A 17,765-nucleotide genomic window follows, 5' to 3' on the forward strand; every position below is an offset into this window, starting at 1 on the left:
CTGGCCAAGGCAAGGGTAAACAGGACTGGGTGGGCTGAAGGAAAAGCATGCCCCTGATAATGCCCGAAACAGCATAGTTCACTCATATGTAATCAAGGCTTGACTAAAAACCACCTAAAACTGAGAGAATGTAGACGGCATATACACTGTTAAAGATAAAAATAAACGAACATAAATAATTAGTAAAAATAGTGTTTACTCTACTTTGTAGTTTATTCTTTTGTTAAAAAGAACATATTTAGCACTCTATCCAAGATTATGTCAGTAAGTCAGAAATATGAACTATCTAAGAGGGGCCAAAGAAATGGGACAAAAATATCAGCGAAAACAATGAACTATTTTGAAGAAAAGAGAGGTATGTCCCCAAAGGAGATATAAGAAAAACATCTTGACAGTATGACTTATGTTTCCTCTTCAAAATAACAGTCTATGTTTACCTCCTCAACTTGGTTTGGCAAGTTCTTTGCCAATGGAGGAAGCATGAATAGAATATGGTCCTCATCTCCTGGCCCCAGTTGTGTTTTGAAGGTTTCTGAAGAATTTTAGCCACATTTATAGAATATAAGGCATTTAAAAATTTTCATTACATCATTTCAAGTATACAAAAAAATGACAAAAATATGACTCTCCTATACTCTTTCCCCAGATTCACCATTTATTCAATTATTTATACTTTGCCACATTTTCTTTGTCATTCCCTCTCTCTCACAACCACGTGAGAGTAAATAGGGAATGTCATGCCCTTTTACCCTAAAAATTTTAGTGTATATTTCCTAAAGACAAGACATTTTCGTATATAGTCACGGTTATATAATATTGATAAACACTACTATCTAACCCAGTCTACATTCAAATTTTATCAAATACCTCAGTAATGTCCTTTATGAAGTTTTTTTTTCCTGCTTCCAAATCAAACCCACAATCACACATTGATTGCATTTAGATGTCATGCATCTTTAGTCTCCTTTAATCTAGAATAGTTTCTCAGTCAACCTGTCTTGTGTTTCTTGATCTTGACATTTTTGAAGAATATGTTAGTTATTTTACAGAATGGTAACTTGGGTTTGTCTGATGTTTCCTCATAATGAGATTCTATATACGTGCAAATGCCTATCTATTCCCTAGTTCCTAGCCCCAGTGATTAGTGAACATGAGTTCTGAAGTCATACAAGCCTAAATCCAAACCTAAATTAAAACTTCACTATTTCTAGCTGTGTGGCTGGCTACGTTTTAAATTCCTAATCTGTAAAATGATGATTTTTAACAGATTTAAGGGATAGGGTTGCTGTGAAGAATTAATGAGATAATGCATCCAAGGCAACTTACCACAGATGGGGTGGGGTAAACTGTATCTTACATTCTCTGATTTTACCACAGTATCTCATACCCCAGCAACATTAAAATAATATTGGTTGATTAAGCAGCATCTCTATTGACTCCAGGTTAGAGCTGCCAAGAATGTGAACTTGTTTAGGGGAGAATACCGTGACTAAAAGCAGGGTCAGGAGCTCAGGTGCAAAGCCTATCCCTTCCTGTCAACTCATTACTGTCAGTTCTAAGAAAAAAGAGAACAGCCAAATCAAGCAATTTTCTTATAGTCAAATTTTAATCTTCAACAATAACACTGAAAAATCTGGAAGCCCACAGTTAACATACCATTCTTACTTCATTTCCGTAATTCCCTTGCCCATAGCAAGAGGGCAAGGGAGCTTGTGTGCAGAGCATTTCCAATCTATTGTTTTAGTACAATAATCTCATTCTCCCCACCTTCTCTTAGAAGACACCGATAAAATTATTCTATTTATGTTAAATCACTCTATGTCAGAGATTAAAACAAAACAACAAAAAAAGATTATAGTAGCTGAACCAATTCTTCAAAGTACAGAAATACAAATCCACTTTTGAGATTTGGAATCGAATTTAATTGGTATTTTTCTATGTTACTATCTCAAATATTTCACCATTTTTCTGTTTTTCCCCCTATGTCAATTAGAACTTCAAATGAAAGTCAAATGATCCCTAGGGGGAAGAAAAATAAAATGAAACAAACAAGTAAATTTCTGTGCCCCACATTTCAACCTGTGAGGAGGGGCCTCTAGCAAAGCAAACGGAAAATTTGGTTCTCATTATTGTGCCGAAATGAGGGTTTACATCTGTAGTATGAAAAGATAAAATAAAATTTTATTTTATTTATCTATTTTCTTTTGACGGTACCGCATGGCAGTGGGATCTTAGCTCCCCGACCAGGGATCAAATCCACGGCCCCTGCAGTGGAAGCGTGAAGTCTAACCACTGGACCGCCAGGGAAGTCTCAAAAGAAAATTTTAATGCGAAGTCTTTATTTTCATCAATGAAGAGTAAAAATATATAGTATGAACTTTAAGACAGAACTTCCAGTAATTCTGTCATTTATAGGACAGAGGCCCTAAGTCTGAGTCTGCCTTCAAGAAATACTTAGATTAAAATGAACTGTTTTAGAAATGGGAATTCTCAACCGGAGTTAAGTCTAAACATATGACAATGATGATGCTATACCCTGAAGGTCACTATTAACCTCTGTTCTTTAGGACCTAATGGCTCATAATTGGAAATTTCCAGAAAGTAATATATACTTTTGCAAACATCTTTAAATTTAGGGAGAAAAGTACTTCTCAGACACTCCACTGCATCACCCATTAAGACCTTACTCAGTATTATGTTTAAAAGTTCAGTATATTTAAAACATTTTGAAAGTTAAGGTTAGAAAGGAATATGTAAATGCATGTAAATTCCGCTATTTTATACTGTTTCCCTCTCCCTCTATAGGAAGATCAAGAAATGAGACTTCTCCATCATCATACATGGAATCCAAAGCAATATCATGAAGGGGAAAAAATCATTGGTTTGAGAGTTAAGACAATTCAGATTTAGATATGGCTCCACTATTAAAAGCTGTGTAACATTGGGAAAGTCATCTAATTTTCTTAAGTTTTGGTTTCCAAATCTAGAAAATGGAAAAATAGTATTAATCTTATAGGACTGTTATAAAGATTAAATAAGATAGCACATATGCAAGTACCCAGCACTGTCTTGTGTGAAACAGACTCTCAATAAATGTTAGCCTCTCTTCCTACCCTGTTACACACATCCTGTCCCCTGACACTTCAAAAGGAGTTCTCCTGAACACTTTAACTACAGCTCTGTTTTCTTCAGAACAGGCACTTGGCTCTTAATAGTGACAAACAGTCACGTGAAAGACTCCTGGGACCTAACATTGTCCTGGTGAAACAAAAAAGAGCTCACATTGGGAAACAGCACCAACTGCTTCAGGCTATGACAAGCCCCAAGTACAGTGTTACTTAACATACTTTTTTTCTCCCTGCAAGGATCAGGCACACTATTTGCCCTCTCTTCCCTTCTTAATAGTAGTCTTTATTAAACAAGACCACCCAATGGATTCAAATATTAGGAATTAGAAAAGGCTAGGCTCAACCATGAAGAAACTGGCAAAGTCTCAGGACTAAACAGTAAGCCCTTCTTTAACCTTTCAGAATCTGGATTTTTGTGCTTTCTGTTCTTGGAAATAGCAGACTTGCTGATGCTCTGTTACAAACATGTCTGTGTATTTCCCTCGCCTGCATTATCACAAAACTCTTACCATGTAGAAGACCTCTTGCTGAAGTCCAGAATCTTAGACTCTGCTTGTAATCCAATAAAGCAATGCTTCCCAACCTCTCCCACTTCGTGGTATAGACAGACAACACAGGACACTTCTGAACTGAAGGGGCTTGAAAGTATTGATGGCTACAAAGGATCAAATACAAGCAGCATTGAGAGAAAAGGTATACAAAGATAAACCTATTTGCCATGTGACTCAGAGACTTTTATCACATAAACATAATTGTTTCAACTCCAAGCTGCTCTAGGTCAATGTCCACACTCCTTCACAGGGCTGACCACCCATGTCAGACCTAAAGGAAAAAGTGGATTTCAGAAAAACCACCAACATTTGACTGGGGGCAGCAGGTTCTCTAAAGACATTAAAACACTAAGTCAGTGAATTAGGCATGAGATACTTATTGACTGTCTTATCTCTGCTAGGTATAGTTCTAAACACTGAGGATTCAGTGGTAAGCAAGATGGAGTCTCTGCCCTTGAGAAGCTAACATTCTAACAGGAAAAAAAGGCCATAAATTAAAACAATTTAAAAGGCAATTTCACTAGATCATGTAGATCAATATTTTTGATCTACAGTAGAGATGTAGATCAAGACTTCTGACATTCAGGAATTCCCTGAGGGTCTAGTGGTTAGGACTCTGTGCTTTCACTAACAAGGGCCTGGGTTCAATCCCTGGTCAGGGAACGAAGATCCTACGAGCCGTGTGGTATGGTCAAAAAAAAGAAAAAGACTTTTGACGTTCTGAGAAAACCGTTAGCCACTTTCCAGGTAGTTTACTCAAGGAGGTAAAGAAGACTGAATAAATTATAAGAGGCTGTCTCAGTAAAATTCATTTCTCACATCACTGTCTCCTTGCTACGGACTTAGCGTCATTGCCCCGTCCTTTGGTAACACATACAAAAGCAGGATGAGATCATTCATAGGAAGATAATGAAGACCCAGACAGTATACAATTACACAGCACAAGACCAGAAATCTCAAGATCTAGGATCTACTTCCAATTCTATCACTTAATATTCATGTGAACTTAGGTAATTCAGTTAAACTCCCGGAGCCTGACGTTCTTCATCCATTGTATCCCACTTTGTAGGGGTTTTAGGAAATTTAAATGAGGCAACATAATAAAAGAACTTATTTAAAACATTGGACAAATACCAACTATTATTGCCTAATCAAAATGTTTATAGGAAGGCAGATGAGAAAAGGGACAGTAACTACATTTAAGGCCAAAATGAATCCCTACCTCCGGTATATTAACTGTTTTGAAAGCTTTGCTTCCTTTCTATTGTCCCAAAGGGCTCACCCTTTGGAGCAAATGGATCCTAAAAGTGATGTCAAGTCTCAGATAGCCTTCTTCTTTTTTTTTTAATAAAAAGTTTATTTATTTTTGCTGTGTTGGGTCTTCGTTTCTGTGCGAGGGCTTTCTCTAGTTGTGGCAAGCGGGGGCCGCTCTTCATCGCGGTGCACGGGCCTCTCACTATCGCGGCCTCTCTTTTTGCGGAGCACACGCTCCAGACACGCAGGCTCAGTAGTTGTGGCTCATGGGCCTAGTTGCTCCGTGGCATATGGGATCCTCCCAGACCAGGGCTCAAACCCGTGTCCCCTGCATTAGCAGGCAGATTCTCAACCACTGCGCCACCAGGGAAGCCCCCTCAGACAGCCTTCTTAGTGATTACTCCCTATTCTGAGCTAAGGTCAGAACATTACTTTCTGAAAGGTATTTCATTTCTTGGTAACTTTCCCATGATTAAATATCCTTACTTTCTGAGTTATTTTCGCTGATTATTGTCAATTAGGAGGTAGGAGGTAAATATGAAGTGACCTTCCTAGCTGTTAAGACAGAGACTATCAAAGACCTTGATAATCTTTCCTTTCTTCTTAGAAGACTATCCTTTCATTCTCCTTGGGTATCTCCATAGCCATCATCTTAAATTCAATTGCCTATGGGGCAGAGGGCCAAGTAGAGACCCAAAGCAGGCTGGGGCAATATGGGGAGAGAGTAAGGAGTGGTGGGATTAAAGTGGTGAATACAAGTATCATTTAAAGGGATAATAATTTCTCAGCTCCAACCTCTTATTTGTAGAAAAGTGGGCCCGGTGTTGACCAATCTTTGTTATTTCAAAAAATTCCAGAAACTTCATTTTTGTGTGACACCCCTGAAATTTTTATATGCAAAATGCTCAGTCACCTACGATAACTATAAATTCACAGTGCATATGCCTTCTGTCAGTGAAAAGAGGAGTCATTTATTTTTAAAGTATTTATTGATGCTGATATATAATTTATATTATTTTGATTTGAGGAAGTAAATATTATGCTGGGCCTTGCAAGCTAGAGATAGGAGAGAGGATATTTAAGGCTAGGCAAACGTTATGTGCAAAGACACTGAGGGAGAAATATGCCTGGCATGTTGTGGGGAGGAAGGAGAATGGATAGACTTGCTTAGCTAAAAAAGAGAATTCCTTTAGAGAAGGAATGGAATGCAGATGGGAAAAAATTGTGAGAGACCTTAAATTCTAGAGTAAAGAGTTAAGATTTTAATAGATAACCTTTAAAAGATAAAGGCCATGATAAGGAGGGGAAATCATTGCATTTTGTATCTTGCCAAGAGTTATATGTTGCTATTCTTCACATCTTTTTCAAATTAGAGGATAAGGCTGAATGCTGACCCATAAAACTTGGAGTTCTGAAAAATTCCCAAACGAATGCCAGTTTAACCAACCACACTATAAGTCAATTCTGTTGGCACTGTGGTGGTCAGGGCTTTCAAAGCAAAACTTAAATGATCTCTAAAGGGCTATTTCTTTCTGATCAATAAAAACATTTAGAATTTAAAACTCAAAGAAAGGGTTACTGGACAGTTTGGCAACATTGCCAGGTTAAGCATCAGACAGACTGCCTGTCAACTGGCAAGAAGCTGGATAGGGAAGGCTGGACTCATAAAATTCTTCCACCAGGGGCAGTAGCCCCTGAATGCACCACTATTCACCTACATTCAAAATGTAGAGACATGCCTCTGGCAGCTCATGTTTCAACCAGAGAGCCATTTCTCTTTTCTTCTGCAACAAATGACTATGGGGCTCTCAGTCTAACTGATATTCTCAGTAAAGTTCCTAGAGACAAATGACCAAAAGAATAGAGCTATGGACTTTCACCATGACCTGTTATACTAAAATACCAAACTAAATGGGCTTTGTTCTTTTAGACAAAACATCTTAGAAAGCAGAGTTAAAAAGATCATATATACATAACTAAGGAACTTAAACTTTATCACAAAGGTAATACAGAAACCATTAATGATTTTTGGCCCGATAAATATCATTAGCAGGAGATTTTAAGGAACACTAACCTGGTGGTACTATTCAAGAAAGACCAAAAATAGGGAGACTAACTTAGGCAAATGCACAGAGTTGGGAATGAGCATGGTAGGTCTGTAGGACAGTGAGGAGGCCAGGCTGGGCCTTTCAGGGCTTATGAAACCATCAGGAACCGTTATTATTCTCGCTCACATACATGCAAACTCGCACACAGACACATGTGCACCCCCCAACCACCCCCCCAACACCTTAGTTCTAGTCTCTTCTTCCCAGAAAACCAATTCTGCAATATACACATGATCCACATAATTACTACTCTAATGCAAGCTCTATGTGACCTCTCAGCTACAATGCTCATCACCATCTGGCAGCTTCCCTACATCAATAAGTTGAAAATCCTGAAAAGAATCTATCTCAACCCAAAACCATAGGCTCTGCCTGAGCAGAGCCGGTTACACCAAACCATGTCACAAATACCTGTTTAGACTATGGATGGGAAATCATTGTTCAGGGTTCCCTCTGATCTAATTAACTGGGGATCAGTGGGTAGGGATAAAAAGCTGGCATGGTTTACTACTCACGTAGCAAGGACTATAGGGAAAGGAGTTTCTCTTAGGTCAGTTGGCAGGGTAGCACAGGCAATGATAGACATTTTTTGCTATAGCTTGGGAAGAGCAGAAAATAAGCTACCCTAGGGAGAGCACAGAGAACTTTTAAAGCCAAGTGATGTGATAATCATTTAAGATTAGCAAACATGTAAGATTAACTGGTACCCGATGGAAATAAATTGTTCATTTGACTAAATATGATGCCTGTGTATACCCTGATTTAAGCAAACTACCATATATGTAAAAAAAACTTAAGTTTCACACAAGTGAAAAATGATGGTTCATTTTCTAAAGTTTTTAAAATTAGCATTTAAATATAATCCCCTAATGCTGAAAAATTATTAAAATTTCAAAAATTTGATTTTTATGATTTTCTAAGAACTTATATATTATTTAGCATGAATAACATTTACTTCAAAATTATATCTAAGTTTAATAAGTTCTATTTAGGTTTAATATTTATATATTGCTATGTAATTTGGAACCTAAAATATTCGATACAAACCCTAAACAAAATTAGCATAGGCAAGGAATGTGATAGACAAGCAAGGATTTAAATAGATATTTAAACTCAAAGCAAGCAATTCAGCCCAGACTCTGACAATCATATAGAAATAGATTTTCTGTATTTCTTAGTATTTTGTACAATTCTTAATCTGCTATACTGTATATATTTGCTTTCTTTACACGACTGTTTCCTGAAACTAGAAAACAAACTACGTTTGTTTACAGCTGTATCTCTAGCACCTAGAATTGCGCCTGACACAGAGCAGGCACTTCTAAATTATAAAGAGCAGCTGGTGGGAAGGCTAGAAGAATGGAACAAACTAAGGGAAGTTTTGAATTCTGTCAGCCTTTATTAATGTCCTACAACAGTTTCACAGGAAAGAATACAGGTAGAACACATACTTTAAAATTTTTAAATGTTTATAATAGTTTACTACAGACAATAGAAGAATCCATTTCTATCTACATTGCTGATTTCAGGAAACACATCCAAAGATAGCAACTTTTTCCTGAGTTTTTACCACCTATGAAACAAAATTATTCTTTCTAGTCATTTTTTTAGTTGTAGTAGGAAGATGAATCAATTTATGAAACTGACTTGCTCAATCAATTATAAAATTCCAGTAAAAGCTGAAAGCTAAGACTACTACTACATGCAAAGTTATTAAGGTGTGACTGTGTTCTATATAGTCTCCACTGACAAGAAGTCATGATCGTACGAAAGAAATGTATATACACAATGAACTACAATTCAAAATAAAATGTCAAGGATGTAAAAGAAAAAGGTTTAGCCCAGGTATTATGAATGTATATACAAGAGGGATATTAAATCTGACTGGAAGAATTAAAGAGATTCATGAAGAAAATGGCATGTGTTTAGGATTTCTACAGGAAGAAACAGGGATATTTTGAAGTAGAAGGAACAGCAAAAGTACAAAAATAGTACAGAGTTTCTGTATAAAGTTTTAAAGTCTAGTCTGATGGAAGAAGAGTCAGGATGGGATACAGCCATGATGAGATTTCATAGTAAGGCATTAGGACTTAATGCCTAATTCCATTAGGAATGAAAGCCATTCAAGAGGAGTGAGATGGTCAGGCGTATATTTCAGGAAGCAGTGTGAAATACTAGAGATGCAAAAGATTAGAGATCAGGTGAAGAGGGCGTCATCTCAGGCAGTGACCATGGGAATAAATGGATAGATGGGTACACAAAAAACTGTAGACATACAGGACTAGGTAACCAAATGGATTGGAGGTAAGGGAGAGAAAAGTAATGAAGATCACTAATACTTCCAGCCTGGTATGTAAGTAGGATGGTGATGCCATTAACTGAAACAGGAAATGAGTGACAGAAATATGTTTAAAGTAAGAATAACACACATTCATATGTAGAAATTTCTTTATTCAAAAGTTAGTAATATTAATAATCACCCCAAATTGGTTTTCGATGCTAGATATACTATCTAGCCCTGGAGAACGTTTAAGAACAAAATGTTATTCACACTGAAAACATTTAGGTGATAAATAATAAATGATAGTGTGTTCATTGTTCTTTGTAATGTCTTAAATATTTTTGATAAGAGGGACCATCCTTAACTATTTATTAAGCATCCCAGAAATGTTTGGTTGAGTATGAAATGCACTAACCAGACCAGATTAAAATTTTCATTTCAGCCTTTTATTTTTTGACTAGAAAAAATTTCAAACTACATTATAATAATCTTTATACCTCTGAAAAGAACAACTGTGGACTCAGAGTGGTCTAGAAAGACTAAGAAAGTTTTTACAATTCATCCCTACTTTTGCCTTTAGCTCCACGTGGAACAGCTCTCTAACCTTTTAAACACATCTGTAAATTAGGGTAATAGTAATTGCCTTCCTACTTCAGAGAACATTTGAGAGTTATGAGATAATGTTCTTGTAGTTTTCTGAACTGCACAGACCAAAGGCCTTAATTATCAATGATCAGTGGGATTATTCTGATGTCATTTTTCCTACTTCAGGTTTGCCTAAAGTCTGTGCTTGGATAAGGCTATAAAAATTTTAAAAATACTTTAGATATAAGTTTTCGCTTATCTGATCTATTACAGATTTAGGCCAGTTACAACAATTATAGAGCCTATGCAGAACACTTAAAAGAATACTAGTCAGACAAGACATGCATATAAAAATAATGGCTGCCATCTAAAGAAAAGAAAACCATTTAGAAAACAACTGATAGTGGTATATTTTCAACTAGTTACAAAAAAGATAAAATGAGCCTTTCTGAGGTGTCATAAAACTGAATATTTTAATAATGAATTAGGAGGTCACTGCATAAGCTACCTGCTCTCCTGACTTATGACAATGGAAGCTGTGTTTAGAGCTGATCCTATAAAGAAAAACAAAACAAATCCAGAAACCATTCAAGTTTTAAATTTTGCTTTATTTAGGAGAGAATAAAGAGATATTTAATTAAATTTTAAAAGTCAGAATTTCAGTAGCCAATCAAACTGAATACTTTGAGGGCAATGTGTCCACTAATGAATGAACAACAGATAGGAATGGCTTCATGAAAACTAAAAACCTCTTTGTCTCCAGTACCTGGGACTATTCTGTCACTCCCTCCTTTCTGGCTGCACCTTTCCCTCCACAACACTCTACACCCTAAAAATCGTCCCTCATTCCTCCCTTTGAGAAAAATTTCTGTTTAAAAACTCACCTATGAACTTGACAAAAATATCCAGTCTAAATCTAATCAAATCTCTAGACTTAATTATCATTTTACAGGAACACAGGAACAAAAAGAACAAGGTAAATGACACATAAGGAAGTATCAACAGTAAGATATCTAGAAGGTGAGACATTCTACAAGAGCACTGGCTTAGGAAGGAAAAGGAAAGGAAAGGGAAGGGAAGGGAAGGGAAGGGAAGGGGAGAGGAGAGGAAATACAGCTTGCAAAGAGACAATTATTCCAACTACTAAAAAGAAATGATAATTATGTGATGTGATAGAGGTGCTAATTAGCACTACAATGGTAATCATATTACAATATATAAACATAACAAATCAACATGTTATACCTGTAAATTTACATGTTATATGTCAATTATATGTCAATTTTAAAAATTCACTATTTTATAATATTAACTCTAACAAGTATACCTAACAAAGTTAAAAATTTTTGTTTTTTATTTATTTATTTATTTTTTTGTGGTACACAGGCCTCTCACTGTTGTGGCCTCTCCCGTTGTGGAGCACAGGCTCTGGACGCGCAGGCCCAGTAGCCATGGCTCACGGGCCCAGCCGCCCCGCCGCATGTGGAATCTTCCCGGACCGGGGCACGAACCCGTGTCCCCTGCATCGGCAGGCGGACTCTCAACCACTGAGCCACCAGGGAAGCCCCAAAATTTTGTAATTTTATTACAAAATTGGAACAATGGATATTTTTCCCATCTTAAACCAAATTAAATATGTATGGCTAGCTAGTGTTTAAACAACATGAAACTGAACTTGCCTCATACGAATTATTCTTAGCAAACAGTACACGCAAAATTATTTTTATTCTCCAAAGGTAAAAAAGATCTTAACTCTTCTTCTCACCCAGTAAACAGATGTTCCTCTATTTTCTGGCTTTTGATTTCTTATCTCCTTACTCCCTCTCTGGGTAAATGTGAACCAACTCATCGCCACGACAATCACCTCTGCAGATTACTTTCAGATTAATAATTCTGCCCTGAAACATCTCCTGAGCACAGTTCCTATATTTCCAGCTATATGCTAGGCATTGCCACAAAGCCTTCGGGCTAGTGCCTTAAATCTAATATGTGCCCCCAAATGAATTCTGATGTCACAGAATCATGGTTTGAAATCCTAATTCTACCACTTACTAGCTATGAGATCATGGTTAAATTACTTAAATTCTCCAAGCCTGTTTTCTCTCCTGTAATATGCAGATATGAGTAGTTCCTTCAGCAAAGGCTTGTTACTATGTCTAAATAAGATAATGCATGTAAAGACATAAGCACAATGCCTGACACACAGAAATTACTCAAAATACACTAGTCATTTTCTCTCTCAAATTTTCTCTTCACCCTGTTTTCTTTTATTTCTCCAAATAGCATCAATACCCTTCCAGTCCCAACCTCAAATTCCCATGGTCTCCTTTGACAACTTCCTTTTTCTTGTGGCTAACATCAAATTAGTTGTCAAATATTTCAATTCTGACCAAAAAAATCCAATTGAAATCAACAAACATTTATGGAATGCCCACTACGCTTACAGGCAAATGTGTATGGGGTAAGAGTAAGACATAGAACCTGGGCTTCCCTGGTGGCGCAGTGGTTAAGAATCCACCTGCCAATGCAGGAGACATGGGTTCGAGTACTGGTCTGGAAAGATCCCACATGCCGCAGAGCAACTAAGCCCGTGTGCCACAACTACTGAGCCTGCACTCTGGAGCCCGTGAGCCACAACTACTGAGCCCGCGTGCCACAACTACTGAAGCCCGTGCATCTAGAGCCCATGATCCGCAACAAGAGAAGCCACCACAATGAGAAGCCTGCGCACCACAAGGAAGAGTAGCCCCCGCTCGCCGCAACTAGAGAAAAGTCCGCATGCAGCAACAAAAATCCAATGCAGCCATAAATAAATAAACAAATAAATTTATTTAAAAAGAAGACATAGAACCTGCCTTTAAGAATGGGCTAGGAGTCACAAGTATGAGGCCAGGTGAGCAGAACTATAACCAATAAAGAACAGGATATGAATTCTAGCTCTTCCATGTATTATGAAGCCTTGGGAAATTTATGTGGAAAATTCATTTAGCCAGTTTCATTTTGTTCAACTACAAAATGGGAGTTACAATGCTTACCTCACCTGATTATATCCAGAATTAACTGAGATGGCATAAACAAAGGGCTCTGGACTTTTTTTTCTTTTTAACTCAGAGATTCCTTAAAGATCAAGTTGCACAATGGAGGTAGGGGGATTGGGGAAGGGGGTAAGGATTGTGTTAAATTGTTGAGATTTCTAAACTGCTTTTTAAAGGGGACTGCAGCCAAATATTGCTATGTAGGAACACAGGCCAGTGATATGTATTTCTTAATTTTTTTTTTTTTTGCGGTACGCGGGCCTCTCACTGTTGTGGCCTCTCCCGTTGCGGAGCACAGGCTCCGGACGCGCAGGCTCAGCGGCCATGGCTCATGGGCCCAGCCGCTCTGTAGCATGTGGGATCTTCCCGGACCGGGGCACGAACCCATGTCCCCGTGTCCCCTGCATCGGCAGGTGGACTCTCAACCACTGCACCACCAGGGAAGCCCTGTATTTCTTAATTTTAAGATGAGTCAGAAAGTTCACATTAATGTGAACTCTCCAGTGTTTTTTTTTTAAAACATTGGCATGTAATTTAAAAAAATTTTGAAGGACGCACCAATATAATATCTGCTAAAAACTGTAAGTCACCAATTTGCAATATATGCCTTAATGGCTCAGAGGGAAGGGAGAAGCTGCATATTAGTTCCCTTGCTAGAAGATTCAAAGACTTGGTGAGAGTGGGGTGTAATGCTTTTGGTTTCATTACTTGGTTCTTAGTTTTCCTGTGCTGAGAAAATGATAAGAGACAAAATAGAGAAGACAAATTAGATACTATTGTTGATAGAAAATACCAGAAATAGACAGCAAAGGCCTTGAATACCATTTAACTCTCTGGATCAAGAGTGTTGTATAATACAGATTTTACAGGTCTTTGTGCCTGGTTCCTGAGAGAGCATCTAGACCCTTGGGATTTCCCCACTGATAGGAATGTCTTGTTATTCAGCGTGGGCTCTGATAGTTTACACTGAAGAGGTGACTCACTGTGGGCCCCTAGATAGCTTATACTAAAAAGATGACTCAGGATGGGGTCAGACCAAGCAGGAAAGACCAACCATGTGATCAGAGGGTTGACTCTGAGCCACTTAATATCAACCCAACATCTGGTGAGGGCAGGAGGGCTGGAGATTGAGTTCAATTATGTGACCAATGATACAATCAATCATGGCTCAGTAATGTGACCCCAACAAAAACTCTGGACACAGAAGCTCAGTTGAGATTCCTGGCTGATGAATGCATCAGTGTGCTAGGAGGGAGACGAATTCAGATTCCAAGGGGAGAGGGCATGAAAGTTCTGTGTTTGGAACGCTCTTAGACTTTACCCTATGTATCTCTTCATTTGGCTGGTCCTGATTTGTATCCTTTACAATTAAATTGAAATTATAACTTTCCTGAGTTCTGTGAGTTGTTCTAGCTAATTATCAAACCTGAGGGGGGGCTGCAGGAAGCTTCTATATTTGCATCCAGTTGGTCAAAAGTGTGGATGTTCTGGGACACCCAAACTTGCAACCAGAGTCTGAAGTGAGGGCAGTCTGTTGGAGGACCATGCCTTTAACTGGGGGATCTGCACTAACTTTGGGTGGTTAACATCAGAATTGAATACTGCAGTATTATAAGAGTATATCCTTTAACTGTAAGATTTAACACTATTAACACATTTTGATAGATCTAAATTGCTGGTGCCAGAGAGAATTCTAGTCTCAGGAATAATCAGGAGCCTAAACTCAATTATAGCCTAAACTCAAGACCTTGTATTTCAGCCACAAGTGATAATATTAGCAAAGCAAGTACCAAATGTTACGTTAAGAAGACAAAGTCAAATTGGAAATTATCCCTTTCTTAAAACAAAATAGAAAACTCATATTTATTCCCCCTTGAAAACTTGTCATAAGTCTGCCAGAAAGAAATACAACCAGTGAGAATTTGTCTTTCAGGCCCCAGCAATATGTATGATTATTTATTTTCATTCAACTTTAAATCTTTGCCTTTCCCACCACTCTCACCTGCCCCCTTCCCCTTCACAGGCAGGCCTCCCACCTGAGTTTCTACTCCTAACAAACACAACCTGAGCTCTAATTATTTTCTAAAGTCAAATAAGCTCCTTAGCCTTAATTGATGAAGGCTCACCTTCTATTGTATATCATTTACTATCAGATTGTTAAATTATTTTGCCTGTCTTGCTGAAAACCTTCCAATCTCCCATATCTGCCTCTGTTCTTGTTCTGCCTCTGTTCTTGTTCTGCACAGTCCAAAAATACACAGAGTTAATATCATGTTAATACCAGAAAAAGTAAAAATAAAGCCAGAATATAAAATATCTGTCCTGTATTATGCAAAGCCATTTTTTTCCTAAATCCCAAGTATTACAGCTCTAAACAAAAACTTTAATAAAGTGGGACTGACTGATTTTGACAGTGGTTGTCCTATTTTCCAAAAATGTCTTTAGTATCCTTTCAAAGTTAATTAAATTTCATTTCTTAATGATTTAGTCATGTACTAAAGAATTAATACAACATGTATGTAGGGCTCTAAGAATAATAAATACACATGGTACCCAATGATGCAGCTGAAAAATTAACACAATGTCAACATATTTGAAACCGCTGTATCCCCCCCTCCCTATTGCATTCTCTAATCTTCCCCTTGGAGCTAACCACTATACTTGCACTAACTTCTGGGAGTCACTTTTAATTCCAAATGTTTCTTTGCTCCTATTTCTTAAAAAGACTACCCTTTCCCCATTAAATACCTTTGCATTTTTGCTGAAATCAATTGACCATGTATATGGGAGTCTACTTCTGGTCTTTCTAATCTAGGACCACAAACTAAATGACTTCAATTTGATGTCTACATTATGATCAGTGTGTTTCATCATTAACTAGGATTTGAGACAGTAAGCAGTAAACTATAAATAGAATATGGGACTAAGAATCAATAGAAATTAATTCTAGTACAAGTCCTATCAACAATGAACTGAAGACTCCATGTGGCTTGGGGATAATGGTACCTATTACATGGGATTAGTGAAGGTCAAGTGAGAAAACAAACAGAAAAATGCCTTAAGTGGGCCACACAACTAAAATATTTTTTTCTAATTTTTCATTTAGGAGTCTAATTTTAAGTACTCATGAATTTCCATCCTTTTCTCCACAACTGAATATTAAAACTTGAACCTAGGACTTTAGCAATAACAAACAGCCTATCAAAACTGTATAAATTTAGTCTTGATTTGCATCCCTGATCGGTCACTATAGGAATGAAGCAGCTGTAGTCAAAATTTCCCCTCACTGTCCTCTGAGAATTTAGGCATTTTCATAATCACTTTCATACAGATATTTTGCCCTCTTCTCCTCCTTCAAACTATAGTATAAGTATTGAAACGCTAAACAAAGATCACCTTAAGAGTTAGAGCACAACAACAGTAAAGAAAAAAGAGAGGGTGGGGTGGTGAGTTTTTTTCTACTCGTAGTTTCAGGAAGTAATTGTGAGATTAGAAATGATAATTCAGTGAATCCAGTTGTCCTCCCTCCAACTTTATCTTTCAAAAAAAAATGGGGACAAGCCTTAGTAAATTCAAATTAAGTCTGAATAATGTCAGTTTCACTGCCTATAACCAGATAAAATTGAGTGGGAAATATCCTTGCTAATTCTGCTGCACTTCTAGAGTGGTAATTGGGAAGACCCAACCACCACACCAACCCACAGGGTTTGTCACATACTCCCTCCATGGTGACTAGCTATTTCCCATTCTTATTTCTCTTATTTTCTTTCACAGCTTTTCTAATTCTAATTTAATAATCAAACTGCATTACAGAATTTAAATCATCACAAAGAATTTTCCAGTTAAATAGTTTCTCCTCAATTATACAGAAACATCCAGGTTAATTTTTCCCTTGAGCTATAATCTATCAAAAGTTTTACTCAGGGGACTTTTATTAAAAACAAATTAACAGTTACAATAAACATATCTTCATTACCTGAAAAATACTACTCTTGAAAGAGTATTTGAAATAAAAATAACAATTAAATTCCAGGTTCCTCTTAAAGTAAGTGCATACAAAATGTCACTATTGTAAATTTCTGGGTCATGGTAGCCTGGAGTGACATAATCAGTTTTGACTCATATATATATATATATATTTTTTTTAATTTTTAAAAAATTTATTTATTTTATTTTTGGCTGCACTGGGTCTTTGCTGCTGCGCGGGGGCTTTCTCTAGTTGCAGTGAGTAGGGGTTACTCTTCATTGCAGTGTGCGGACTTCTAATCGTGGTGGTTTCTCTTGTTGCGGAGCATAGGTTCTAGGCCCACGGGCTTCAGTATTTGTGGCTCGAGGGCTCTAGAGCACAGACGCAGTAGTTGTGGCACACGGGTTTAGTTGTTCCACAGCATGGACCAGGGCTTGAACCTATGTCCCCTGCATTGGCAGATGGATTCTCAACCACTGTGCCACCAGGGAAGCCCCCTTGATTCATATATTTAAAAAAATTTTTTTTAATTTTTATACAATTTTAAAGGTTACTTTCCATTTACAGTTATTACAAAATATTGGCTATATTCCCTGTGTTGTAAATACATCCTTGAGCCTATCTTACACCCAATAGTTTGTACCTCCTATTCCTTCACCCCTATATTGCCCCTTTCCCACCATCTCCCCACAGGTAACCACTAGTTTGTTCTCTATATCTGTGAGTCTGCTTTTGTTATATTCACTAGTTCATTGTGTTTTTTAGATTCCACATATAAGTGATATCATACAGTATTTGTTTTTCTCTGTCTGACTTATTTCTCTTAGCATAATGCCCTCCAGGTCCATCCATGTTA

At 37.4% G+C, this 17,765-nt stretch overlaps 1 protein-coding gene across 6 annotated transcripts in view; it reads right to left on the bottom strand.

Moving 5' to 3' along the window:
* COMMD1 (copper metabolism domain containing 1) overlaps window positions 1–17,765 on the bottom strand; it is a 155,091-nt gene that overhangs the window by 14,607 nt on the left and 122,719 nt on the right. For 3 of the 6 annotated variants that reach the window (XR_004521786.2, XR_012325683.1, XM_019942557.3), the window contains exon 3: window positions 3,638–3,783. The exons of the other annotated variants lie outside the window; for them this stretch is intronic. Coding sequence is in view for 1 of the 3 variants with exons in the window: in XM_019942557.3 (XP_019798116.1) it covers window positions 3,638–3,783 (146 nt within the window). In the remaining 2 variants the exon portion in view is untranslated. The remainder of the gene's footprint in view (window positions 1–3,637; window positions 3,784–17,765) is intronic. 6 annotated transcript variants of the gene reach the window in all.

Source organism: Tursiops truncatus, chromosome 14 (assembly GCF_011762595.2).
Source record: "Tursiops truncatus isolate mTurTru1 chromosome 14, mTurTru1.mat.Y, whole genome shotgun sequence".
Classification (NCBI taxonomy): Eukaryota; Metazoa; Chordata; class Mammalia; order Artiodactyla; family Delphinidae; genus Tursiops; species Tursiops truncatus.